The 26,094-nt window shown below is 45.6% G+C and overlaps 2 protein-coding genes across 3 annotated transcripts; both read right to left on the bottom strand.

Annotated features, from left to right (window-relative positions):
* Positions 1-897: 897 nt before the first annotated feature.
* On the bottom strand, positions 898-12,003 carry LOC117733277 (solute carrier family 26 member 6). Its single transcript, XM_034536792.1, has 17 exons — positions 11,936-12,003; positions 11,419-11,529; positions 11,025-11,173; positions 10,197-10,361; positions 9,224-9,376; positions 8,083-8,165; positions 7,328-7,475; positions 6,755-6,868; positions 6,481-6,558; positions 6,134-6,229; positions 5,941-6,047; positions 5,381-5,450; positions 3,425-3,514; positions 2,869-3,027; positions 1,812-1,866; positions 1,308-1,432; positions 898-981 (listed from the first exon to the last, which is right to left on the bottom strand). Exons 2-17 carry the CDS (start codon positions 11,525-11,527, stop codon positions 952-954), a joined length of 1,731 nt encoding a protein of 576 aa, XP_034392683.1. The 5' UTR covers positions 11,528-11,529; positions 11,936-12,003; the 3' UTR covers positions 898-951.
* A 7,042-nt stretch (positions 12,004-19,045) lies between these two features.
* On the bottom strand, positions 19,046-25,858 carry wdr6 (WD repeat domain 6). 2 transcript variants are annotated; one of them, XM_034536790.1, is made up of 7 exons: positions 25,783-25,858; positions 25,406-25,522; positions 24,966-25,130; positions 21,881-24,749; positions 21,480-21,557; positions 21,021-21,137; positions 19,046-20,722 (listed from the first exon to the last, which is right to left on the bottom strand). In XM_034536790.1, exons 2-7 carry the CDS (start codon positions 25,497-25,499, stop codon positions 19,747-19,749), a joined length of 4,299 nt encoding a protein of 1,432 aa, XP_034392681.1. In that variant the 5' UTR covers positions 25,500-25,522; positions 25,783-25,858; the 3' UTR covers positions 19,046-19,746. The 2 variants fall into 2 exon arrangements, with proteins under 2 accessions (XP_034392681.1, XP_034392680.1); XM_034536789.1 differs by having other exon boundaries at positions 25,824-25,856.
* Between the last annotated feature and the right edge of the window lie 236 nt (positions 25,859-26,094).

Genomic DNA, 26,094 nt, shown 5'->3' with positions numbered 1-26,094 from the left:
TGCCTGAGAATTACTGGTACATTATGTAAGAAAAAAAAAGAAGAAAAGTCTAACACATAGTTCATATATTTGTCTGCAAACTGCCGTCTGGTGCCCATGCTGTGTCTGCATGTGAAAACTGTACACTTTTTATTTTGTTCATACAGAGGGAGGGGCAGCACATATTTGTATTCACGTGTCTGTCTCTGTCACTTACAGTAAACCAACAATGTGTGTTTGGGATCAAGCGACAATGACAGAGTTCAGTACAGAACAGGACAGACAAGACGACTCAATTAAGAGAACAAAGTCAACTCCCCTCTTCGGTATGTAACCACAGGAGTGTAGATGTTAATGTGTAACTGTCATTCTGGAGGCCACACATCAGCTGTTTCAGTTGCAAAGTTATTATCTCTCTACGAAGTTTATTGCACAACGCAGATTCAACGTTAGTAATGAAGCGACCGATGAATTAATGAATTATTTGTTTTAGTAATATCTAGTGCTGTTCAGGTTTGGTCGGCCGGGGGCCCTGTTATTGTGCATGTTAAATAGGATAGCATGGGACCATAGTTATTTCTATCAATTACATACGTCTGTGTCCTGCTACAACAACATGGCTGCTGTGAAAAGGGCCTTCTGACGGGGTGGTGCAGTGGAAGGAAGCTGGACCCATAACCCACAATGGTGATCGATTGAAACCATCCTCTGCTAATTATGTTTTATTGGAAGCTGGGCGATCCTAATGAAATCTCAAATACTTAAAGACGGAGAGGTCAGAAATGGCGCAAATTGTGGCACAATTACATTTATTGCCTGGGAATTCGTGAGAAGTGTATGCATATACACAACGGGAAAGATGTTAATGTCTTTCTCTCATAACAAAAAGAGGCTCAAAGCCTCAACTAACCCCCATCAGGTTGATATGCTGAGAGGACTTGACTGTCCTGTAATAGCAGCAGTCATGTAGGTTCAACATTCACTTGCATCTGGGTTGATTTCCTGAGAGGAAATATACACACAAAAAACAATTAATATTTCTTGAAGCCCTATTGCCCACTTTATATCCAGTGAGATGTCATGTAAACACATTGAGGGAGTACAACACTGATTTTGCATGGTACTCCGATAACAGTTTAAAAGTAAGATCAAAATCAATGCAGCAGAACCACGGATTCTTCTTCCTTGACCATCAATGCCACACCCAAGTTATTTTTTTCCTTTTCTAAATAAAGTCTTGAATCTTCAGCCGCAAACAAACAGTGACTGAAGAAACTCTAAAAAACAGATGAACTTGTAATGTAACTTGGAAGCGAGACAACGTGTACCTCCAGTGGCCTCGGCAGGGTGCTGAGGCAGCGCAGGACAGCGTGATGGACCGACGGGGAGAGACCGGAGGTGGACAGGCTGTCCGGTTTACAACCCCGAGCCTGGAGCTGAGATAAAACTCTCTCTGTGGACATACAGAGGGCATCCAGATCGCACACTTCATGCTTTGATTTGAAAGTTTCCAGTATTTATTTCCTGCACACCGCACAGACCGCTCGGGTACATTCGACCTGTCTGATCGTGTTTGGTGTGACATTGAATAAAAACAGTTACTGTGGCAGTTCAGAAAGGGGGAAAAAAAACAGTTTCAAGCAGAGCTACAGTATGGGAGACGTGGTGGGAAACGGACAGGGACAGCCCAACGCCAGACAACGAGTGTGTGCGTGTGTGTGTCTGTGTCTGTGTCTGTGTGTGTGTGTGCATGAGTGAATGAATATGTGAGAGAGACAAAGTTGAGTCACGTTATCCGAGATTTATATATGAGTATGAAACATGAATCTGACCTGGGCAAGATGCCAGAAACACGCCCACACCTTGGACTTCCAAGTCTCCTGCAACCTATTGAATAACACACACGCACACACACACACACACACACACACACACACACACACACACACACACACACACACACACACACACACACACACACACACACACACAGCATAGTCATATCCAAGCATGTGTTGACTGAATGTACTTCTTTCATCAGAAGGTCAAAGAGGAGGACGAGATAACAAAGTCTATCAGTACGACGAGTCAAAAGCTGTGAGAGGTGTGTGTGTACGTGTGTGTGTGTGTGCGTGTGTGTGTGTGTGTGGGGGGGGGGGGTAGGTGCAAGAGGGCGTGTCTCATACTTTCATTATTTAACGTGCAAATACCGGACATCTAGTCCGGCCTTAGATATTACATATGAATGTCTTTGATCAGCAGAAGTGGAATCAGCCAACCACCACGGCAGGTTTAATGGCTATAGGAGAACGAGTAGAATGGGCAGGTTTAGATCTGGCAGAGAAAAACTGATTCAAAGCAACCTGAGCTGATGCTCCATCAGATCAAATCAAACTGCACAATGTAGTCAAGGCTAAAAGACAACATCTAGTGTGCTTCATTGTTTTGTTCTTCAAGCTCTATACTGTATACATAAAGGCTTATTATATTCTACATTACCGAACAATATGTACAATTTATATATAGAACTTCTGCATCTGCATACAAAGCAATACTACCACATGTTTGCTTCAAATAACACATTATCATCGATATGTGTTGCCCTAAACATGCTTTACCTTGTACTTTATGGAATCCACACGGAAAAAATGAAAAATACAGAAAAAGTACTTATTATTTACTATTATTTATGTATTTTTCACTAGCAGAAAGGGCTTCTAGGTCATTTCTAGGAAAGCATAAGGGATTATGTGCATTAAATTCCCGGTATGAGAAAGCCAACTGATGAGCCAGCTCAAGAAGTGACAGACGTCTCAGAGGGTTTTGGTGTTTCGCTCAAATGAAACTGAATGTGAGTTGAAACATTTCACTCCAGTTCTCTCTTCTCACCTTGCAAAGTGCAGACATGGCCATCGAGTCCATGAAGGTGACTGAGCTGAGATCCAGAACCAAGCAATGGGTGTGCCTCCTTATCCGGCCTGAGGAGGAGGAGGAAGAAGAAGGGATGTGGACTCCAGCTGGGTTCTCCTTCTGACCACGACTCACTGTCTGGATGCGGTGAGGAACAACAAGGAACGTTAGTCAGAAACACACAGCAGTACATGTTCTATAGTGTAGGTGCTGCTATTGAACATGCTGTATATATTGATTGACTTCACGTTGAAAGAAGGCGCCCGACATGGGGAGAAGACGAAACGTGGGACTGATGCTCGTCTGAGTTTATTCATTCTCCTAATTATAACTATTACGCCATACGTCAATCTTGAACTGTGCCACTCAAAATCAGCTCTTAGTTCACTGATGCTAAGGCTCTCTTCTTTCTCTCCATCTCCCCATCCTGTGTGTGTGTGTGTGTGTGTGTGTGTGTTTGTGTGTGTGTGTGTGTGTGTGTGTGTTTGTGTGTGTGCGTGTGTGTGCGTGTGTTTGTGTGTGTGTGTGTTGGCACCTGTCTGATTTGTGTGAAGACAAGTTCAGAGTTGGCAAAGTAAATAGCACTGGAATACGAGAGTATAGTCACCCCGGGAACTGGCTTTGCCTGTGAGAAAAACACACACACACGCACACACACACACACACACACACACACACACACACACACATGCCTCACACACACGCACACAACAAAGGTTCCATTTTATATCTTGGCACAGTCGTGACACCCTGGACAGACGGTCAGGACTTTTCCAGTACTGGATGTTAATTAGCACATTTGACAAAAAAAACCCAACAACAAACAATAAACTAGTTTGATGAATATCTAGTTTTGGAGATACAACAGATCTTCGGTTTACTTCAACTTGTCCGGCTCTAAAGTGTGAGATCAAGGACAATTAAAAAAAGAAAGAACATATACAGAATGAATTCATAAGCCACTGCACACGACATCGCTAATGCACAACAGTTACTTGACAAAGTGGTGCGGCCGCCAGCCGCGTAACAGATTGAGAGGAGAATCAAGCGCCACGAACAGAGAGCTAGAAGTTGACAGGAATTCGCTGACGCAGCACAAGGTGTTTTGATGTGTGACAGATGGTGGTTTTCAGCCAAGGATGTATTTGAGTGTGTTTTGGCTGCGTGACGGTTATGGCGTTCAGGAGCGGTTCGTTAAGTTGATAAAAGAACTGACCTTCACTGAAGAACTTGGTGGGTTATTTGTGTACACGTCGGGCCACACCTCCGTTTAATTGGCCTGATCCATAAATACCCACTTAAATCATTTGCAAACCTATTTTTAACGTAAACTGTAGGATACACCTTGTGCCTTTCCATTTATTCAGATTGACGTTGGTCTACATCCTGCACCCATTAGCGCCCATCAGATGCTCGCTGTGTTAATGTGCAAGTGCATTGCAGATGCTGTGATCCCTTTGAAATAGGGCTGTGTTCAGACTGTGGAGAATTCATTATTGACAGTGTTTCCCACTGATGGCAATTTAGACATGCTAGTCCACAGCCAGCGGTTAGTGTGATTCATCTTCCCATCAGGCCGTGGCATACTGAAGGTGAATAATGACCTGCTGCCCAATAATACATCATTAACTTCACACAGTGAAACTTCATGTTGTTGTTAAATTAGACACACCTGCAGGCATTGGTCTTTTTTTTTCTTTTACTGCACTACTTGTATTTAGTGTCAAAAGTGGATGACCCTAAATTATGAATAATATTTTTTTTAAAAAGGCACCAGCTGGCACTATGAAATGAGGTATGGGACACATTTGGTAAAAGGTGTGACTCGGCTGCAGAGAAAGGGCGGAGGAAGGAAACCAACAAACTGCTTTTGTCTAAGGATTTGTATTAAAGACCGTCTACGAGAGATGGATTCAAGTAGAGAATCGGATGTTTTGGATTTGTGACAACTCATTATGACTACAAAAGTTTGAAAAAAATTAATAAGAGTGCTACAAGGAATTTTTCTGAAATACGCTTCTTTGCTTTCTTGTTGAGAGGTGAGGATCAATAATATTACTCTCACATCTGTACGGTATATATGAGCTAAGTGGAGAGCATTAAGCTGCTGTTCCTCTCATGGCCACTAGATGTTGGCTTCATGAAAACTCCTACTATGTTTTGGTCAGTTCAAATGGCCCCAGAGCTACTCAGTGTTAATGACAGAGCGGCTTCTCAAACGTGTTGTGGATGCATATTCTCGATTAAAAGAATGTTTACAACAGTTTTCAACGCATCTCAAAAGTTCTTCACCTGAACTCTAACACAGAACCACACTGGCACAAGTCAGCTAGATAGAAACATGTCGGAAAGTCAAAGGGTTGTTTTCTTGAGCTTTCCTGGTACCGTGGGGTTTAACTTCACTTAGTTTTCCTTGAACAACACCAAACTTTAACCAAACAGTTTTTTGAAAACGTATTTTCGTGAGACCTGTGAGACAAATTGAGCTTACCTCAGTATAGAGTCTCACATCTCTGTAACAGTCTGTACCAGGAATACGACCCAAAACAACAGCGGAGGAGCTGGAAGACGAGATGAAAGTAACAGACAGGGGAATATTAATGAGAGGAGGGAAGGAAATGCAACACTTTTAAGATGAATATATATATATATATATATATATATATATATATATATATAATATATATATACACCCACACACACATAAACACACACTATTCTCATTCTTCATTATCCCACTTCCTACCCCTCTATGACAGGCGCTACATCCATCTTTAAACTCGACCTTCATTTGGATCTCAACTCCCGTAAAGTTGTGTGACTGCATCTTGTACGGTGAGAAAATCTTAAGCTTAAAAACGCCCGGCACAGTCTTCTCCTACAGCCTCCTGGGACCACATGTTGCCACGATAACTCACACACAGACTCCCCCGATGAAAACACCCGTCCTCCTGCGTTACCTGATAATCTCTTACTAAATGTACAGTATGATCATGATTAAACAGTAACTTCTGACTGATGCCCCATGCCTGTAAAATGATATCAACTGACTGTTGCGTCCTGTAGATGAGAGTGAGTAGAGAGAAGGTGACCGCCACAGCCAGACCCAGGTCCAGGTTAAAGACCAGCGTGGAAAGCAGCGAGGCTACCCACACCAGCTGAAGGAGAGGAGGGAGGAGAGAGGACCACGATCAGATCTGTAACCATGTGTGTGTGTGTGTGTGCGTGTGTGTGTGTAGCTCACCAGGTCCAATCTGTCAGACTTCCAGAGCACACACACATCTTTGAACTGAGCCAGTAGCCCTTGCAGGTTCACCAGGATGATGACTGCCAACACCGCCTGGAACACAGCGAGGCATAACTGAACTAACACGAGTGAGTCATGCCGACAGTGAGTCTCATCCAGACGGAGCATGACTTGACATTTCTTAAAACATCTTCCCTGATATTCTCTATTATTCCATCATCATTCTGTGCTGGTTTATGGCAATCCAAGAGAACTGTCAGCACAGACACTGTCTCACGGTCTCACTTGCTAAACAACATATATGATGAACATAAATAACGTTTGTTATCTCATATGCGTTTTACCTTTGGCAGCTGTTCAAAGAGAGGGCCAATCTTCAACAGGATGGTTAGGATCAACAGAGCGGATATCAATCCGGCCATCTAACACATGGCATTGAAACACAACAGAAGGACAGTAAGTAAAGGGCAGCAGTCAATGGACACATTTAAGTAAGTTATCTAATAAACTCTATGAAAAAAATGAGCTAATGTTGCTTCCCTACACAGTCATGTTACACAAAGCAAAGAGAAAGGTGGGTTTGGGTTTTTTGATGTCTTTTGGAATAGATTCCAATACCTGTGATTTGACACCAATGCTATCCTGGACCATACTGCGAGAGAAGGAGCAGCTGACCGCAAAGCACTGGAACATTCCTCCGATGGTGTTGCACAGAGCCAGAGCCAGCAGGTCCTGAGGCGGAGACCGACAGAAACTTGAAAAGTACTCAACTGGAGGCAGCAGCCCAGCTCGAGGACACTGTGGAGTGTTCTCAGGGGGACCGGTTGGCCTGCTGGACATGATATCACCATGGAACGTCCCCAGTGGATTATTACATTTGAGACAATTACTTTTTATATTACAACTTTTCTGAAATTGTATGCTCACTAGTGCACATAGTGTTGGTAAATATAGGAAGTGCACAGAATATATTTAATTTAAAACAGATGCAGATGTTGGCAGACTTGTTCTTACTTGTCATTTAAACTGTTAAATAACCTCAACTTTAAAACGCTTCTCTCACCTTCTCTACGCAGGATCCTAATCTTGATCATTATTGCGCACGTTTTTCCTTCTTTATGTGCAACAACAACCCGACTCTCTGTGGTCCCTGGCTGAAGTGCGTGAGAGTTGCAACTGCCGTGAATGTACCTGACTGCTGTCCGCGTGGTAGCCATGTTTGTGGGCGAACACTGAGCCCATGGCGGAGAGGAAACTGAAGCCGACCAGAGCCACTGACAGAGCTGGAATGAACAGCTCTCTGGCCTGAGAGAGAGAGGGAAGGACCGGGGAAGACAGGCTAGAGGAGAGGAGATGGCATCAATTGAGTGACTAACTGAGTCTTCAAAGAAAATAAATGAAATATACAGTAATATAAAGAATTAGGACCACCTGTTAAAGGTGAGTCACCCCATGCATTCTTTTTAATTCTCTCAAAGTTATCAAGGATAACACAATAATGCCAACTGGCATATTATGTGTGATGAGAAGAGAGGTGTGAAGGATGGGAGGTTAGAGAAGGGTCAACGTGTCAGAAGGATGAAGGGAAACGAGACATTTAGATGTACATTGTGTGGTGGAGGCATATTACCAAACACACAAACACATTGGTTAGCCAATATACTGTACAGAATATTAGTAAAGACAGTATGTGCAAGTAGAAGTAAAACACGACTTGCATCATATGTTCTTAATCATGTCAATGATCAATGATTTGATAAAGGCTTCTGAATTGAATTATTCCTTTAAGAGTCACAGTCTGCCATGAATATATTTACAATGGAACATCGCCGAAAGGCTCACAGGCCTTAAACAAGATAAAAATCAAGACATTAGTCTCGGAAAATATATTTTAAAAAGCAAATTGAATGACAAATAAAAACAGACAATGACACAGTTCTACTGACCCACTGGGTATGTGTCCCACCACCTGGACTGTGTGCTGTCCAACCAGATCCATCTGCACCGACAGGATGGTGCCCAAGACAATCTGGGGGAGAGAAACAATGGCCGTGACATCCTCTGCACAGAATGTCCAGTTTGGAAAACAACATACAACACTCCACATCATCTGAATGTCAAATCCATCAGTGTGTATTGTGTGATCAATGCACATGGAAGTACATAAACACACACATTTTCATAATCAGATTCAGTTCGTCCACTGACTGACTAGATTTCAGATCCCAGTGGTGGTGCAGTGATGGAGACAGTGCTCTCTCATTAGGCAGCGTCTTCCTGTCCAGATCCAAGTTCTGCCAAGTGTCTTCATCAGCGATGGATGCCAGTACAGCCAGTGCCCTTTTGATTAGTTTGGATCCACCGTGTGAGCAACTTCTCCATCACACTTGTGTTGGAGAGGACACGACCCCTCACACGGTATTCCTCCAGATTGTTGCCGGCGTCTCCTTCTGGGACACCTCATGGGCTCTTCGTTAACGCACACTTATTGAAACAATGTGTGCCAGAATGGCAACGGGCTCTTTGAAGGAACCTGAGCAGAACAATAAGTTTGCCGAGTGATTTGGTTCTTTTCCGTGTATTGTCGTCTTCGGGATGCGGTTCATACCGTACTTTGCCGTTCTCCAGTTTTAGCTCTTGTCATGTTTGCAAAGTCATCTTTTTGGAAGTTTCTCAAAGTGAACAATTGAGATTTGGTTCACTGATGCCGCAGGACGTTCATCATCCAAAGCAGGGGAACCATTAAGCAGAGCATTGACCACCCATCCAAACAGTGTTTTCACTGTAAAGGGGACATTTCCTTGGCTATTGATCATTCTGGTTCCACATCAGCACTAATCTCTTTTGCCTGGATGGAAGATAACAGACTATAAGCCAGGTGCGCATATTTATCGTATGTGGGGATTTGCATATTTGGTGATATGAACTGATTTTTATATAACTGTGAGTCATTCATCAGTTCATCACTGTGGCATCCGTCCATCTGGGTGCATGAGTCTACTGAGTGTGCGTGTGCGTGTGTGTGTCTGTGTGTGTGTGCGGGTGCGTGTGCGCGTGTGTGTGTGTCTGTGTGTGTGTATTCCTCACCAGTATAAGTTCCCATGGTATGGCGACAGGTAGCTTGTCCTTAAATCGCTCATTCAACATTTTGCCTCCGATGAGTATCACCATGGAAACCACGGAGACTGACAGCGCTCCTGGCACAGCACTGGTCACTCGGTGCAGAACATCATTTAATGTCTGGAGGAGAACACACGCACATTCAAACATTTTTTTTCAAAACTAAAACCTTTAAAAAACAGAAACATAGTGCTATTTGAAGCAAAGACAGTGTGATTCTTTTAGGGGTAAACTGGAAGTTATGGCCCAGTGAAGCTGGAAGAAAACAGGCACCCGCAAATAGTTGATTAGCAACCAAATCTATCTTGAAGAACTGCCTGTGTCGAGGTGACAAGGTGCACCCTCGGAAGAGTTTGATGCCAACCGTGAATTTACCCTTTGTAGTGCCAAGAATGAATACAAAGCTATCGCTGACTCCCAGCAGCAGACCCCAGAGCAGTCAGAAAGGCACTTTTATTGCCAACAAAACTCTGTTGCCAAGATAATTTAATGAAATAATAAAAAAGGTGAGGAGACACAGTTTATGTCTGCCAGTACCGGCCCAGGATATGACCTCTGGTCTAATAAAACAACCACAAGTCATCATTATAGTTAGCTTCTGGCTTGTAACTGTGAACCTTCTGGCTTATTGGTGGCCGGCAGCAGGCTTATCAGGGTATACCAGACGTCCTATTCTTGGGGACCCCAGAGAACAGCGGGCTAGCTCTTTACCCTGAAGCTGTGTCCATAAACTCAAACACACACCACTTTCCATTCAGCTAATATCATGACAGAAATCCTCAAGACCATGTTTCAGCTTTACAGGCACATTGGTGAATTAAAACCAAATGAGGAAATCTAGAGACCAGTTAAGGACTTCAGAGGTCAGGGATCAGCCACATAACGGCACTACAGGAGCTCATGTGGCCTACAAATTGAAGCTTGCCGTGTTTCAACTGACCCAAAGTGAAGTCAGCAGTCCAGTGTGTCTCTGTGCAGGGACTCCAGTCATCAGTGGCAGTTGCAGGACCATCACATGCAGAGCTGCTGCTGTGGTGTAGCCTCTGATTACTGGGTCAGACAGCCAGCGACCCATACCACCTCCACGCAGCAGGTACATTAGGAGCTGAGGGGGAACACACACAACACACACACACACACACACAGACACACACACACAAACACGAACACACACACACAGACACACACACACACACACAATATATACACACACACACACACACACACACACAAACACAAACACGCAGCTTTAGTTTATTTTTTTCTTAATATTTCTTCTGAGAAGAATGCTGCCTCTTTGATTCTGAGAGATTAATACACCATTTACAAAATGTTCCGCTATCAACCTCCACTTTAGCTCCAGAAAACATATTGATCGATTTGAAGTGCATGGGTGGCACCGAGAACAAATCTTTTCCCACCTCCACAGAGAGGATTTGAATTCCAGTGTGGGAACCCAGTGTGGACCAAAAACTATTTCTTTTTTCTTCTTCCAGTTTTAAAGCTTCGGGGGAGATTGTTTATTTGAATACCTCATGTTGACCTGTGATGAAGAAGAGTGAGAGATTGCACAACTGTGAAATGATAACAAAATGAACGGGATACATTAGTGGATGGCTGCAGAGAAATTCTCTTTTCTATTGCTTGTCTCCATAATGGGGCCAGAGATCCGAGGTGAACATCAGCGATGCGCGTGAGCCTGTGCAGTCTGTTTGTCCATGTATTGTCTACGGTGTGTGTGTGCGTGTGTGTGTGCGTGTGCGTGTACCTGTATGAGGCCACAGAGGAAGGTGAGCTGTACAGCCACGTTCACTTTGGCCGCATCCACATCAATCTGACTCTCTTCACCACCATCACTGAGCAACTCCACGTTGGCTGTCACAGACCCAATCATGATGGCCAGGATGGTTAAAGTACCTGTCACACATAAACAGACACACAAACGGGACACAGAACGACTCAACTCCCTTAACACTAGAGTGTTGGGCTCTAGAGTATTATAACGACTCACACTGTGAGTACCACATTATATTGTATTGATTAAACAGTGACAATAAAAGGAACAAATAGATCTGATTATTTTAGAACTACTTTACTATTAAGTTTGTTAAAGGTATTTTGTCCACCGGGCATTTTCTAGAAAAATAAAGGTTGACAGTCACCGATGGAGAGGTGTCTGGAGGTGCCGAAGATGAAGTAGATGATCAGAGGATAGAGAGAGCTGTAGAGACCAAACGCCGGAGGAACTCCCGCCAACATGGCGTTGGCCATACCTGGGGAAGAAGAAGGTGGGGGGGGGGGGGGGGGGGGGGGGGGGGGGGGGGGGGGGGGGGGGGGGGGGGGGGGGGGGGGGGGGGGGGGGGGGGGGGTGGGGGGGGGGGGGGGGGGGGGAGGGGGGGGGGGGTGGGGGAGGGCTTGAATGAGCAGAGAGTGTGTGACTGAACGCTAAGAGAAGCCCCGCATCCTTGAAAAGTCAACTTTCTCGTCAGACAGGTTTTTAGGAGTTTTAGGTGGTCTCTGCACTCGTGAAATGTTCTTTGGCAAATAAAGGACGTGGGAAAAGATGAATGAAAAGTAGGCTCCAACATGGCAGTAGTTCATTATTTAAAATACATGATGTGATCTCAGAGATTTGCAAATTGAAGTATCATCTTTGCAGCTGGAGTTGCTTCCTTCTACCTGCAGTTGAAGTTGTTGTGGCAGCTTGTACTGGAAGGCTCCTAGTGTGATTACCATCCTCACCCTGTGGCAGCTGGATGATCCCAACACTGATTCCAGACACCAAGTCCTTGACAGCGTTTTCTCTGATGGAGTAGCGAGGCAGCCATGACAGGACAGGAAAAAAACCAAGCAGCGAGCTCTTCAACCTGGGACCGGAACAACTGGAGGGGGGCGCACACACACACACACACACACACACACACACACACACACACTTCAGCTCAAGGAGCCTCAGACATCTGTTAGCCCTAAAAACTGGCTGAAGGCCCAAACTGACACACAGAAGGGCCAACAGCTAAACCCATCCTTTGACTTACCAACATTGTGCCTTCACCCTCTCCAAAAAGGACAGCGAGTGCTTTTCTACCCGTTGCCCAAGGACATCCAGCTGTGCCTCGTCCAGGGCAACAGCGAGATAAAGTTGCCTGGAGGGAGGAAGGCCAATTTGCTCATCGCTGTCCATCTGCAATCAAAGAGTACCGGCAGTACAGTCAAGTTTCACTTTGCTATTGTCACAATACTGTGTGTGTCCTAAATGTGTCTCATGCCCTTTGCTTTGTGTGTAAAATGTGTGTATGAAGTTGACAAAGACAACGGGCGTCAGTAACTATGTCGATACAAAACAAACCACGGCAGTAAGAGAGAGAGAGCAGCTGACCGAATTTGCACCACCACGAAGCTGCACGCACGAGTACAAAGAGTTGACATGTGCGACTGTGCATGTATGAGGATAAAACACACACACACACACACACGCACACACACACACACACAACTTTCTCCAACTCACGTGTGAGTTGAGAATAGCCTTGAACTTTGCACATTACAGTGAGTTACAACCCCTTTTCTCCTCCCCTTCATCCCCCATTCAGTACGTCTGACACAGCGCAGCTTTCAAAGACTCATGGTCTGACTGTGTGTGTGTGTGTGTGTGTGTGTGTGTGTGTGTGTGTGAAAGAGAGAGCGAGAGAGACAGGGACCAAATGAGAAAGATATATGTTTAAAAGCTATTCCAACTGTGAAAATAGGAAACTAGGATATGAAGAATGACCGACACGTGTTAATATGATATTTAAAAAAGCCATGCCAAACAGAATGAAAAGACAGAAAACTAATTCATTTCCACATTGTTTCTAATGTCCTTTTAATCTCACCACAATAAGCAGTTGGAACAGCCAACTGTTCCGAAAATTAATTGTACAAAGAGAAAAGGCTGAAGATCCTCAGGTCATTAAAAATAAATAAAACCTTCAACGGAAACTTTGTCAACTATGAATTCAAGAGAGAGAGAGAGGTCTAACACTCGCCCACAGTATTGATGTACACGCTTACAAATACAAATGTCATCTTAGCAATGATTAACCAGAACATATAACTCATTTATTTTACCATTGAATACTCAAATGAAAGATTAGATATATTATTTATTCACCCACGCTAACATGACTCAAGGTTGTAAAGACAAATCTCATTTCATTCTCTTCACTTTTCCAACAACATACAGCACAAAATAAATCTCTGATCCTTTAACAAAATTGTTCAATCTTAAAATCACTCCCATACGGATTTAAGTTCATTCACATTTCAAGAGAAAAACATTCACCAAAACAAAGAACTACAACGTCCCGTTCCTCATCCAGACATAACCCCCAGTTAAATCAGAGTCTCTTAAATCATTTGTCCAAATGTCCCAAAAAGGAGTTACAGATGTAGTTCCTGGTTCGTGTGTGAGAGACTGCGTTTGTGGGGATTTCAGTCTCATCAGATGAGCCATAAGCAAAGAAAAGAACAACCTTCACTCCACTCACAGCCTGCTCCTCAGTAATGTCACTCTCCCCTGCAATGTGTACGTCTCTGCTCCATCTCTCGCTCCAGGTGTCAGCAACATAGAAATAGATAACATCCAAAGGGTGTGAAAACACAATACCATAACTCCATCCACCGCCTGTTGCCGTACCTCAAGAATACAGAGCAGCTTCTTTCCTCAGGCTGAAAGACTCCTTAAATCATATTTCACATTCCATCATGTGATGTAGTTATGTCTTTCATGTGTAGGTGAACCCTGTACCTCGAATGAGAGTAGAACAGACATTGGATTGTTTTGCTGTGGTCATTTGAGATACACAGAACACGTCATGTGGACCGTAATGTGTCACACATATAGATAGAAATAGATAGAAATAGAAATATTAGGCAATTAAATCCAGCAATCCTCAATTCCTCTCTAGCTGCAAGGCATCGGAGATCGCTGCTACAATATACAGGGCATAATGAATTATTAGGCAAGTAAAGTTTAAAAAGTTAAAACCCAAAAAGCATTATTTCAAAACTTGATCGGCCTACATTCTGGTCTAAAAAGCATTTGTTTCCAGTAAATATAGCATATGTCTATCTTGCTCCATCAGTCTTTTGACAATCAGATTTGAAAATGATGAAAGCCGGTGTTTAAAATACAGACGTATTTAAGAGTCTTCAGTAGTGTATCTGTCTCAAAAGCAGCAGGAGGTTCCTGACGCGCTCGGCTCGGCAGCGGGGCGACTGGTGCAGTGGCAGCTCGAAGAAGGAAAAGGTGAAGCTGCGAGAGAAACTGAGGTTGGTGACGGGGCGCAGTGGCGGGAGGCGGGGAGGACGAGGCACTCGACGCGGGGGCATCAACCTCCGCCTCGCCCGTAGCCCTCTCGCCCCTCCACCTGCAGAGAGAGAGAGGGGGAACAAGTGAAAGGGAATTGGTCACAAAACTATGAAAGAAGGACAGGACCCATAATCATCAACAGGCTTACTGTTTTAATGTGTCTGATTGGACTTCATCACCCTGTGTGTCTGTGTGTGTGTGTGTGTGTGTGTGTGGATAAAAGCGTCAGCTAAATGACATGTAATGTAATGTGTGTGTGTGTGTGTGTGTGTGTGTGTGTACGTGCGTGCGTGCGTGTCAGTGGAAAAAAACTGTGGCCCTTGGCTCTAAAAACTGCATGAGTTTATCATTAGCGATGAGTGCATGACGCCAGAGCAAGTCAGGATCAAGCCCCCAGGATGCTTTGAAGAAAGTTTTACAAAGTGGCCAAACGGTGGGCCCGTCCCATAATGCCATGGGGCCCTAACAGGCTTCTCCATATCGACTTACATTGGGAAAGAAACGTCTGTTTTCAAGGCATTATTTTTCAGGCTGATCAACTTACTTATTCAATATGAATATTAAGTCTTAAAAAGATGCAGATTTATTTTCCTCTGTTCATGCGAATGAGCCTGAGACCGGGCAACTAAACCATTTATATCCAATGTTACTTAGCTAAAATGAGTTAGCTGTCGCACATGGTTCGCTAGGTTATGACTGTTAGCTAGGTGTAATGATTAACGTTATCTTGAGTGCAGCTCGTGTAATCGACAAAGTGTCTTTAGAGTTATTTCAGAGGCAGTAAATGATCGTTTTGATAGTTGGGATTATCTTTGTGCCTGAACACACTTCCTCACAAACTAAATGTTCCAGGCAAACCTGCACTGTCCTGGGGGACGGCACCGGGTGGAGAGGGAGTCTCGGAGTTAAAACTTGAACTTGAAACTTCCTCCTCTTCGTTCAGTCTGCCACGATAAGGAGTGGATGGTGTGGGTTGAGGAGCAGGGGGCGGAGGTGGAAGTGGAGGGGCTCGTGGAGGGGGAGGCGGCGGGATTGAGGCAAAGGAAGATTCGGAGAATGCCAAACCTCCCCATGGTGTCATGGTGGTGTCTGAGACGAGGATGGAGGAAGGGCCCGGGCGAGGCCGAGCGGTGGCCGAGGCGGCGGATGATGATGTCTGCTGATGGCTGCGTTTTCGTTGGCTGACCTGATGGGGGCGCGGGAGAGCCGGGGAGGAGAGCGACGGCTTGGCTGTTGGGAGAAGGGGGAGTATGTGGCAAAATGTAAAAAGAAGGCCTGGTTTAAACCCCCTTCGTAGTGGTTGATTATAGTCGAGTCTCAAAATCATAATAACTTTAGCCGTCTGACTATAGCGGTGAGACACCACAGGGTCTCACTCTCAGGAACCGACGCTCACAGAACACAACAGGGATCGGACTCTCTTTACTCCACGTTGTTTATTTGCATCACACAGAGTACAAGCAAACCGAGTTGTCCCAGAATCAACTAACGACACAATAGGAACCCTTTATAGCTCTGCTTTGGCCTGGGTCTGGGTGACCTAACTTCATCCTGCATACCCGCCTCTAGCCTCCCGAATTTATTAATTACCAGTTGCCTGCCAAACCGTCTTCCTTTGATTCCTGCCGCAGGTCATCGTGGCCTGTATGAGTCCTTTACCCGGTGGAAATCTTACACTCGCACACATCTGCTCCTGGCCCTCTATTTCCCCGTCTCCTCTAAAATTAAATGAATACACACTTACATTTTTGGCCAATATATTGCAGCTAGGAGAACTTTTTTTTGTTGAAAACTTACCTTTTGTGTTTGTATAATATGTTACAAAACAAACAGCAGTACCAGTTTGGGTAAATATGATGAAATATTCATGTTTATTTCTGTGAAAATAATCAGATTGCTCAACCAGAAAGTAATATACTGGCCCCGGAGCTTTTCGTGTAATACACGAAACTGCTGCACAGGCAATCCCCTTCTGTAATAGCCTAAATAAAGAGTCAAGTGCTTCTTGACTGGATCACCTGTTGTTTTGCTTCCAGATGAGCCAATGAGAGGGAGCCGGTCACGTGACATCACCGGTCCGGGAGCCTGAGCAGAAATAAGAATGGCTCGTTCACGTCCTCACACTTGTAGGAAACATGTTTACAGTCTTTCGTCAGAGGAACAATTTATTCACATTGCAACACAAACATGCAGTCATTTTGGATGACAATGTCAGCGTGGCTCTACGGATGGTAATGTAGGTAAGTACCATACATGTGTGTTTATTACAAAGCTGCAGCTCTTGCAATAATCAACATTTCTCTGGCTTTTCGTCGAGGGAACCTCTGGGTTGGCCTGCAGAACACGTCCTCCCCGCACCACTCTATATCTCAACAGCCACGAGATAGCTCGACACGAACAAAACCTACAGATATAAAGAGCCTTTAAATATATTTGCTTATGAGTGCAGCCTCACAGAGGCGCTAGCACGGCTGTAGACTCTGAGCTTTGTTTCTTTATTCTCCACTCTGAAATGTAAGAACATCCCTTTCCAAAACACCTCACCTAATCACTTGTTCCTTGAACTATCCACAGAATATCGCAACTGTGACCTTAATAAGAGATACCCTGATAAAAAAGATGTAGGACTGTCAAAACAACCACTTGGCAGAGGTCACAATTAATGTTGGATGTGTGTAAAACTGTAAGGAAAGAGCTCTCTGTGTGAATAATATGTGAAGATGTTAAAGCACCTGGAGAGCAAATACTCAAGCATGTATACGTGTGCTTTAGAGTCTCATTTAGGCCTCCTGCGATGAGAGTGAAATGGGGATAAGGAAACGTAAATGCTCTGTCCTTGCACCAAACATGCTGATAAAGAGAGAAAGATGAGAAAAACAAATCAAAAAGGCAGGAAATAAATCCAGCGAATGGCCCATCGTCAGGAGTAGTGATGAAAGCCGAGAGAGAGAGAGAGAGAGAGAGTGTGTGTATATATACCTCTTTGATAGTTGGAAGCTGTCGGCCCTCCCGTACTTTGACAGACCGACACTTATTCCTCGTTCTCCTGGGTCAAGCAAGAAACAACACTCGCACGCAATGGTCGCCAAAGGCCTGCAGGGACAATTACCCTACGGGCCCTTCATCGGCACAGACGCTGATGACTCCCCAAGCTGGCCTCCATAAGTCCTCTCTCTGTGCGAGTGATGTTTGAAGGCTGAAGATGACTAATTAAAAACAGTCTCCCCTTAAAACAGCGAATGCATCCCAGACACGCATCCTGTCCCTGTGTCGAGCGTCTTCCTCCCCGTGTGTCTCACCTTACGCGCCCTCACCCATCAATCAGTCCTCTGCTTCATCTTCCTGCCCCGGCCCCGTCTCTCTGCTCGTCTGTCTTCCCCCTGCTTTCTCTTCCCTGTGACCCAACGAACATCGGCAGCAGCGCTCAGTGCAAGCGTCTCCATTTCTGCCCCCCCGCAACACACACACACACACACACACACCTTTACTGTCAGCACCTGCTGTCACTCTCCCTCCACTCCTTTCTCTCCACCTGTAAGTGATAGTTACACTTTGGCTCTTGCTTTCTCTCTTCTTTTATGTCTGGGTGCCAGGGGTAATGAAGTGTACTTTCATCCCTTATTCCCTTTCTTTTTTTCCTCATATTTTTTTCCTCCACTCTCTTTCTCCCCCTTCACTGATCATTTTCAGGGTGACATTAGCCGTTCTTTCCCTCTTTCTCTCTCCGTTGTGAGTGGCAGGTGGTGAGATGGGCGCTTGACAAAAGGCAATGTGAGACGATGCTAAAATATTAAAATATTCATGGATACCTGCAGTCGGGCCCCTTCATGGGCTCTGACCCCCACCTCGCCCTTCACACAGACACTCACAGATTGACAAAAGGTTTTGCAGGCCGACCTACACACACACACACACACACACTTTTACATTTAAATTCCAAGCAGGTGAATCAACACGCTCTGTATAACATTTAACGTGGCACAAGGTAACATGCTGCTAGTCGTCTCACACTTCATCTCACACGGATACATTTGCACACCAGGCAGACACTCTGACACATGCACATACACAAAAAAAAACATTGTGCACAGACCCATGTCACCCTGCCACCTAAGCAGTATTAGCAATTCATATCACGACATTTCTGCTTCCACAGTGCTAAATTAGCATATCAGAGCACATGCACACGCACACAGACACACAACACAATCGTAGGGTACGGGTGGGCACGGTTATACATGGAAACACACAGACACACGGTGACTGACGGATGTATTACTCCCCATCTAACTCCAACTTTGAGCTGAACCATAATCTAAGCTTAATTGTAACTCTAAACAGAAGACTAAGTCTAAACTCCCAGAAGGCCTTTGAAGAAGTGAGGACCGGACAAGAGGGTGACATTTTATCTATGTTTGTTATTTATTTTGGAGGCATTTGATGAAAGGCTCTCTTTTGGTTTGGCCTTGCTCTGTCCTCTGAGTCCCAAGGCTCTCTTCAAGCACACAGCTTTATTTCTCGGCATTAAAAATAACTCCAGTCATTTCAGCCCCAGGAGGCCTAAACACATTATAACTATGAAGACGTTTCATTTCATGAGCACCAAATGCTTTTGGTGCTTTTTACAAGCAGAAATGTGTCCAGAGATGCATTTTCACTCTAGAAAAGAAATGTATGACAGGCGTTAGTATTAAAAACAAAAAAGTTAAAACAAACTTTAATCAGTCTAAACCTCCAAGAGAGAAGACTTTTATAGTTCTCTTCACACAGGTTTGTTGGTGACATTCCTGCTGAAACTGTATCAGAAATATAATCAATATCTTTGGATTTACTTTGATTAAATCTTCGCCAAGCGCATACGTAATAAATGCTTTATGCAAGTACAATGTGCCCTGTAAAAAATGACAAAGCTTAAGAATAAATAAACTTTATGTAAAATGTAATTTGGAAATGACCAACCTAAAATCCATTTGATATCAATTCCTGTATAAGAAATTGATATGAAGTACTTTATACTTTTTTGTGTATTCAATGTGTCCCTTCAGAAGAGCATTGTTTGGACCACAGATATCTTATGATTCCACTGATGTTGACTTTTCTCATAAAGTCACTTTAACTCCTTTCCTCTTCTGGTGGTCTACATGTCTGCATCCTTCTCCATATTTGGGACTCGTAGCAGCTGGAAGCCCTGGCCGCAGACCAGCACCCATCCCGTCTTTCCTCTCCTTTTCTTGCTCTCACAGGAAGCCTTGAAACCCGCCTCAGTGTTTACATCACTCTCTGTCTCACCCAAGCTGTGAGCTTCTGTTTGATGTCTGCATTCGCCAGCTGTCTCACATCCCCTCTCATCACTGGTTTGACAAATTGGGTCACCTGTCTCGCTCACGGCTCCAACAGGTTCTCCGTCTTTGGCCTCATCAGCTGTTTTATTGTCCTTATTGAACTGTGCCGCTGTCTGACACATCGCTTTTAATCCTGTCTGACTCCCTCTCCAAATTGCAATCTCCTTCTCAGACTCAAATCTTGTTTTCTTATTTTCATCTCCCTCCTCTGTCATCTTCCCCTCCCACACTGCGAGTCCTGCAGCATCTGCAACATGGCAGAAGAGCGCCCCGATGTGGCGGATGTCGGTACTACCGACCCTCCACAGGCAAACCCTCTGATCTGGAGAAGTGGAGACCACAAGGTCCGGGCTCAGGAACTTCAGGGCGGTCAGAGGTGCAGCGTGAGCCAGCGCGATGCGGGACTGGGAGGAGAGGTTAAGATGAAGCTGGATTGGGGATTGTAACTGGGTTTGTAGAGATATCGGAGAAATTCCTCTGCTGCCCCCAATCTCTCCGTCCTCTGGGTACTGCACCCTTATCGTGGACACTGTCAGTTGCCCATCATCCCCTCCGCTAGCAACAGTTACCAGGCAACCGCCCTCTTGATGTCCAAGATCCTCGGCCCAAACAGCCAATGAATTTATGCCGCTCTGGTGGGCGTGAACATCGAGGCGGGGGATTGGTGGAGTTGGACTACGGCTCGAAGTGCCGGCCGGTAAGGAAGAAGCACCGGTTAAATCCCACACTGCAATGTTGCCATCCGTTGCAGCACTGAACAGCAGCCTATACCTGCGACAGAAGCAAATGAGATGAACTAACTGTGCATGTGAGATTTCTTCATGTTATCCCAAAACAAAAAGTCTAAAGTCAACAAAAAGTCAAAGTGAACCTAAATTGACAGAGCTCCAAATATTGTATTAAATCTGTCAGTCAGTACTCTTTTCTTAAATTACATGATTTAGAATATTAAATATATATATATATAAAAACAGTCAAAGGTGTGGTTCAGATGAGGTCCTACGAAGCACTGACTGAACTTTCAGAAATTCAAAAAACAAGACAAAACCATAAGCAAACATCGGCTCACCTGTCGCCTCTTCTGTCCTCCAGGCTGCAGGTGGCGACGCTGAGAACACAGCGCTGGTGGTGAAACGTCTCCCACAGCAACTCAATCTGATGTTTTACTTCACTGACTGAGAACAACCTGGAAAAGACAGCGATGGAGGCGAGAAGAAAAGAAGAAGAAAAAAGGAGAGAACAAGGGCAGCATTACAAGGCAAATGGTGCATTTTTAAATTAAATCAAATGACACAACAAGAGCGTTTAAGGTCGAGCAAACAGCTGCTCAAGGGAGGCGACAGAACACATGAAATAGAGTAAATGTCTTTGGCCACGTTCATCTCACATTGCAACACTTTCTCCTACGTTCAGTTACGGCCACTTCGCTGAGGTAAACACTCATTTGAGAGCGACAGTTTGAAGACATTCTGGTTTCTCCAGCTGCTGAAACAGAACTATTATTAATGATAGCGTGACGGACACCAACCGGAGAGCTCCGTCGCTGCAGGCCAGAGCCAGAAGACAACCGTCTGTCTCGTCATCCACCGCCACGAGAGACATGTACCTGAAACCACACAGACCCAGCTGGTGAGAAAAGATCAGAAGGTTTCAAGGACAACAGCATGGGGGGAGATTCAGCTTCAAGCTGAAGTACAGTTGCTGATTGTCTTGAGCACTCACTTATTGCACATTTTTTCTGAATATACAAACTTCAAAAACTTTAGAATGTAAACTTTTCTTGATGATGACGGGAGGGAAGACAAAAGACAGGAAGGCGACAGAACAAAGCACTTCAAAGGGTCTAGACGTTAGGTAGTCAAGAAAATGTCCCTCTCTTTATGAATGAACCTCCCTTCACATGTGCTCAGAAAACAACCGTTAACTCGCCTGGTTTCTGGGTCCATTTTCACCGTCTTGTGCCGGTTCCGCCTCCTCTCCCACTGTTCGTCCAATCGGTGGCCGGCCACCTGGATCACCTGGCAGGTGGGAACCAGTCTTTGCCTGTCCCAGCCGACCAACAGCCGGTAACACTGTATCTGAGCTCGCCCGCCAGCTGACACGAGCAGGGCGGAGAGAGACCGCGTCTGGTTGTCGCCTCCTCCCTCCGGACGCGTCACTGCCGTCACCGTCCGAACGCTCGAGATGTGGTCAGTAATGACCGAGAGGACTTTGACGCTGCCGGAGTCGGGACGTACCGCCAGGACGGTTAAGCTAGTGTCCTCTCCTCCCGTCACCACTATCTCCCAATGTTCTTCCTCTCTCGCCACCTCCTTTGCCTCGTCTCTTCCCTCAGTTTTTGGGAAATCTCCAGTGCGGTTTGTTCGCATTTCATTCCCAGTTCCCCTGATGGATCCCAGCCTGCACACGCACCCGATCCCCTTCCCGTGGACGCCCTCTCTCAGGCCCCATCCTCCGGTCCTTCCTACCTTCCCAGCCCAGCTCGGTGCCTCTCCAGGGGGTTGCGAAGCCATGACAGCCCCTTGCTTGATGAAGACCAGCGCTCCATAGCCGGGCCAGGCTGCTTTGTGGGACGGCCAGAGACGCCAAGAGCGATGCCCCCCACCACAAGGCACCGCGAACAGCCTCTCCTGCCTCACTGGGTCCCAAACCACAAAGTGGACAGCATGGAAGCCAATAATGGCAAACCTGGCTTCTCGTCCCTTGTTCTCTGTCTTTCCTTCTTCTCCTCTAAAGCTTCCCTTCTCCTCTCTCTCTTCTCTCTCCTCTGGAACCTCCAGCTTTCCTGTCAAATTCTGTTTCTTTGTCGTGTAGTAGTTCTCACATTCCTCTCCGAGCTCTTCCTCGCCCTTCTCCTCCTCCTCTTCCTCTGGAATGTCCGATTCAAGGATCAAAACCCTCTCCAGCCACTCCATACCTTTGCATGCCCGCTGGACTCTGAGAACCTCCAGCTGAAGCCCCCCTTTGTTCTCCACACCCTTTCCATTACCCTTTTCTTCAAGCTTCTCTGGTGCTACTAGATAGAGCACTCTGAAGACCCTCACACAGCCGTCCCTGCCAGTGCTGTAGAGCAGCCCCTGGTATTCACGCACTGAAGTTACACCCTGTTTTCCATGCACCCCGAACAGGCAGCTCAGTGGGCGCAGCGTTAGGTCACCCACTTCATTTATTTCTCTCTCCTCCTTCATTTCGCTTTTTCTGTCCCCACCGATGCCGCTTCCCTCAACCCCTTCCTCGTCCCCTTGTTTCCTGGCCGTCAGCCAGCCTTCATCCATCCGTTTGTCGTCTCCCATCTTTAGCTTCTGCGTTCCTCCCTCCTGAAACAAAAGCAGGGACCCCCTCCTGTCCCCACACACCCACAGCAGACCCCGTGATGTGGAGTGGAGGCGCACTGCGGCTGTCAGCCAGCGCTTGCCGCAGGGTGGAAGAAGGAAAGAAGGAAGGGGATTCACACTAAGAGCCAAGGAGGAGTTTTCACCTGATTCTACCTCTAGACACCAGCGATAAACGAGTCCTTCAGAGCCTGATGCCAGCAAATAAATGTTGTTATTTGCCTCTTGCCAAATAAGACTATGGATCTTCCCTGATCCACCTGTGAGGGGAAAGCCACACTGAGGATGAGAGATGGGGAAGACCTGTATGGTTCCACTGAGGTTTCCCACAGCACACAAATTAACTTTTACGGTTGAGCTTTTCACATGGACAGTTATCGTTTCCATCACACAATAAGATTGGAATTCGGGAGTCCCCTGCCATACCATCTCCCACTGCCCATCGCTGTATTGGTAAACTGTTCCCTGGTCAGAGCAGACAACAAACTTACTCTGACTCCAACTTGCATGTGTATCGTCTTCTCCTGTCATGCAAACTACTTTAGGCAAGCTGTGGCCAGGAAATTTCAGGTCAGTTAGCTTCTCTGTCACTATGTCCTCCATGTTCTCCTTCCCTTCCTCACTCCCTTTCACCCTCCACAACCTCACCCCTCCATCTGCCCCCCCTGAAGCCACCCATCTCTCTTCATCTCCTGTTGCCTCGCTGACTGCGAGTGCACGAACCCCCCCTGCTCTGTGTCCTTTTAACGTCCGAACCACCTTGCCACCTCCAGCCCAGTCCCAGACTAAACAGGCCCCGTCTTCACCAGCACTGAACACATTCCCTGGGGAGAGACGCACGGAGAAAACCCGAGCCTGGTGTCCGTACAGGACCCTTAAACAAGCCGGGTTCACGTCTCCACATTTCCCCTCAGGGCCCCCTAAAGGACCAACACCCCAGACCCTTACACTGCGGTCATCGGAGGCCGAAGCCAGCCACCCTTTCTCCTGGAGGTAAGAGATGCTGAAGATGACCCCACTGTGGCCCAGCAGACGTCTCTCAACTGGAGCTTTGTGCTCGGAATCAACAATTTTGTCTCCACCTCCCCCAGGCTTCCAGAGAACCAGTTGGTTGAAAACAGTCCCTCCTACCAAGACGGTATCCTCCCAGGATTCGTGTACCAGAAGGAGGGAAGAGTACAGCAGACATCCCTCCAGACAGGAGCGCTGAAACAGGACATTTCCTGTGACGATGTCCAGAAGAAGAGCGCTATTGTGAGCTACAGCCACACAGAGCAGTGAGCGTTTGTCTCCACAGAGCCAGCGGACATCCAGGGCCCAGTCCTGTAGCTTCGCAAGGGGGCCCAGAATCTCAAAGCGCAGATGCTTCCCATCCTGGAGATCCACATGGAACCTCACCAGCCTCACGGCTTTGCCTCCAAACACCGCAAGGTCATAGAACCTGGGCTCCGACGTGGCGCTCGGTTCTGGGGATTGACAAAACAAGAGAAGATTTTGTGTGAATAAATCAAAAAACATCTGTAAAGAGATAACTAGAGTGCAAACTCTTTACCAACACTTAAGACTCATCTGTCCATCTGATTTCACTTAAATTAGCGGGTCAAGTTTGGATATATCTCTCCCTGGACGCAACTGAATAAATGATCATAGAGAACAGTTTCTAAACATTTTCGTGTGCTCACCATCTCTCTTCTTCCCAGATGTTCCTGTCACAGATCTCTGTGCTGGGACAACCTTCAGACTTCGAGGCCGTATCCCGTGGATTCTGTAGTGTTGGAGCACACTCAGCGTGGCACGGGCTTTGGGGCGAGGATGCAGACTGAACACCGTCAAGACTGGACCCTCGCCTGTCAGGAAAGGGTAAGAGAAGAAAGTATGTTGTGTGATCCTTCACAGTGTTCAGTCCTCTTTCAAAATAAACTCAAAATAAAAGTGACACACTCCCCACCACTAGGCTTAAAACATATGGCTACATTTAAACCAGTTCTACCCATGGATTTGTTGTAAGAGTAGCTCAAAAATGCATAATTATAATAATGCATCGTAGTCGGAACATTTTTGTTTGTCTTTTCAAATATTTGTGCATAACACTTTCATATCATCTCACGTCACTGCTTCATACCCGTCAGTAGAAAAGCCTCCTGAAGGAACTCCAGTGCTGTGACTGGAGCCACAAGGGCTGCTGTCTCCATCCTTTGATGATCAATAACTTTCATTGGAGAAACATCATCAATGGTGTCTGAAACATACAAAGTGACAACGCACACTTAGAAAAGATGGCAAACAGGCAACGTGGCTGACCGGCATTTTAAATATTAGAATGGTAAACAAGTCTATATTGATTCACTATTAGCCTTCCAAGTTAGCAAAACAAGCTAACAGCAAGAGCACTCCTTGTGTTATTTGGTGTGTACAAATCATGAAAAGCCAATTTAATCCTTCCCCTTGTGTCGCTACATAGTTCACTTAGAAAAATACTCAAACGGAAAATAAACGTGCCTCAAATCTGCATTAAAACATATTTAATAGCGCCGTAGTACCCATGTGTTCCTGTCCTTCCGTGTCGCGTTTAAACCAATCAGGGCACTCTGCTAGCTTCCTGGACGCTGATTGGTTATAGACGAGGCTTAGTCGTATTTCTATTGGAGAAAACGACACATGTGACCGACCCCGTTGCATTGTGCTGCCTTTAAGTGTTTTTGGGAAAGCTAAGTTGTTTAGCGCGAGTTAAAGGTATTGTTGCTCTACAAAATTACTCATATGCTATTTATTCAAGCTTTCTTTGTTCTTATGTTTAACTTTTGTTGACAC

The sequence above is a fragment of the Cyclopterus lumpus genome, chromosome 7 (genome assembly GCF_009769545.1).
Source record: "Cyclopterus lumpus isolate fCycLum1 chromosome 7, fCycLum1.pri, whole genome shotgun sequence".
NCBI lineage: Eukaryota > Metazoa > Chordata > Actinopteri > Perciformes > Cyclopteridae > Cyclopterus > Cyclopterus lumpus.
Note: the sequence above shows the minus strand (reverse complement) of the source record. Positions and strands in the feature narration are given on the sequence as shown.

Bases quoted from the DNA above. Each gene is read 5' to 3' on its own strand.
- LOC117733277 (XM_034536792.1), bottom strand. From the start codon at position 11,527: ATGGCCAACGCCATGTTGGCGGGAGTTCCTCCGGCGTTTGGTCTCTAC. The intron at 1,867-2,868 runs GTGAGAAGAGAG...GTTATTCAATAG, and splicing joins CCATGTCTGCACTTTGCAAG to GTTGCAGGAGACTTGGAAGT. The intron at 1,433-1,811 runs GTCAGATTCATG...GTATGTCCACAG, and splicing joins GTTTCTGGCATCTTGCCCAG to AGAGAGTTTTATCTCAGCTC.
- wdr6 (XM_034536789.1), bottom strand. The intron at 24,750-24,965 runs GTGAGCACACGA...GTCAATCCCCAG, and splicing joins ATCTGGGAAGAAGAGAGATG to AACCGAGCGCCACGTCGGAG. The intron at 21,558-21,880 runs GCGAGTTAACGG...GTGTGGTTTCAG, and splicing joins AAAATGGACCCAGAAACCAG to GTACATGTCTCTCGTGGCGG.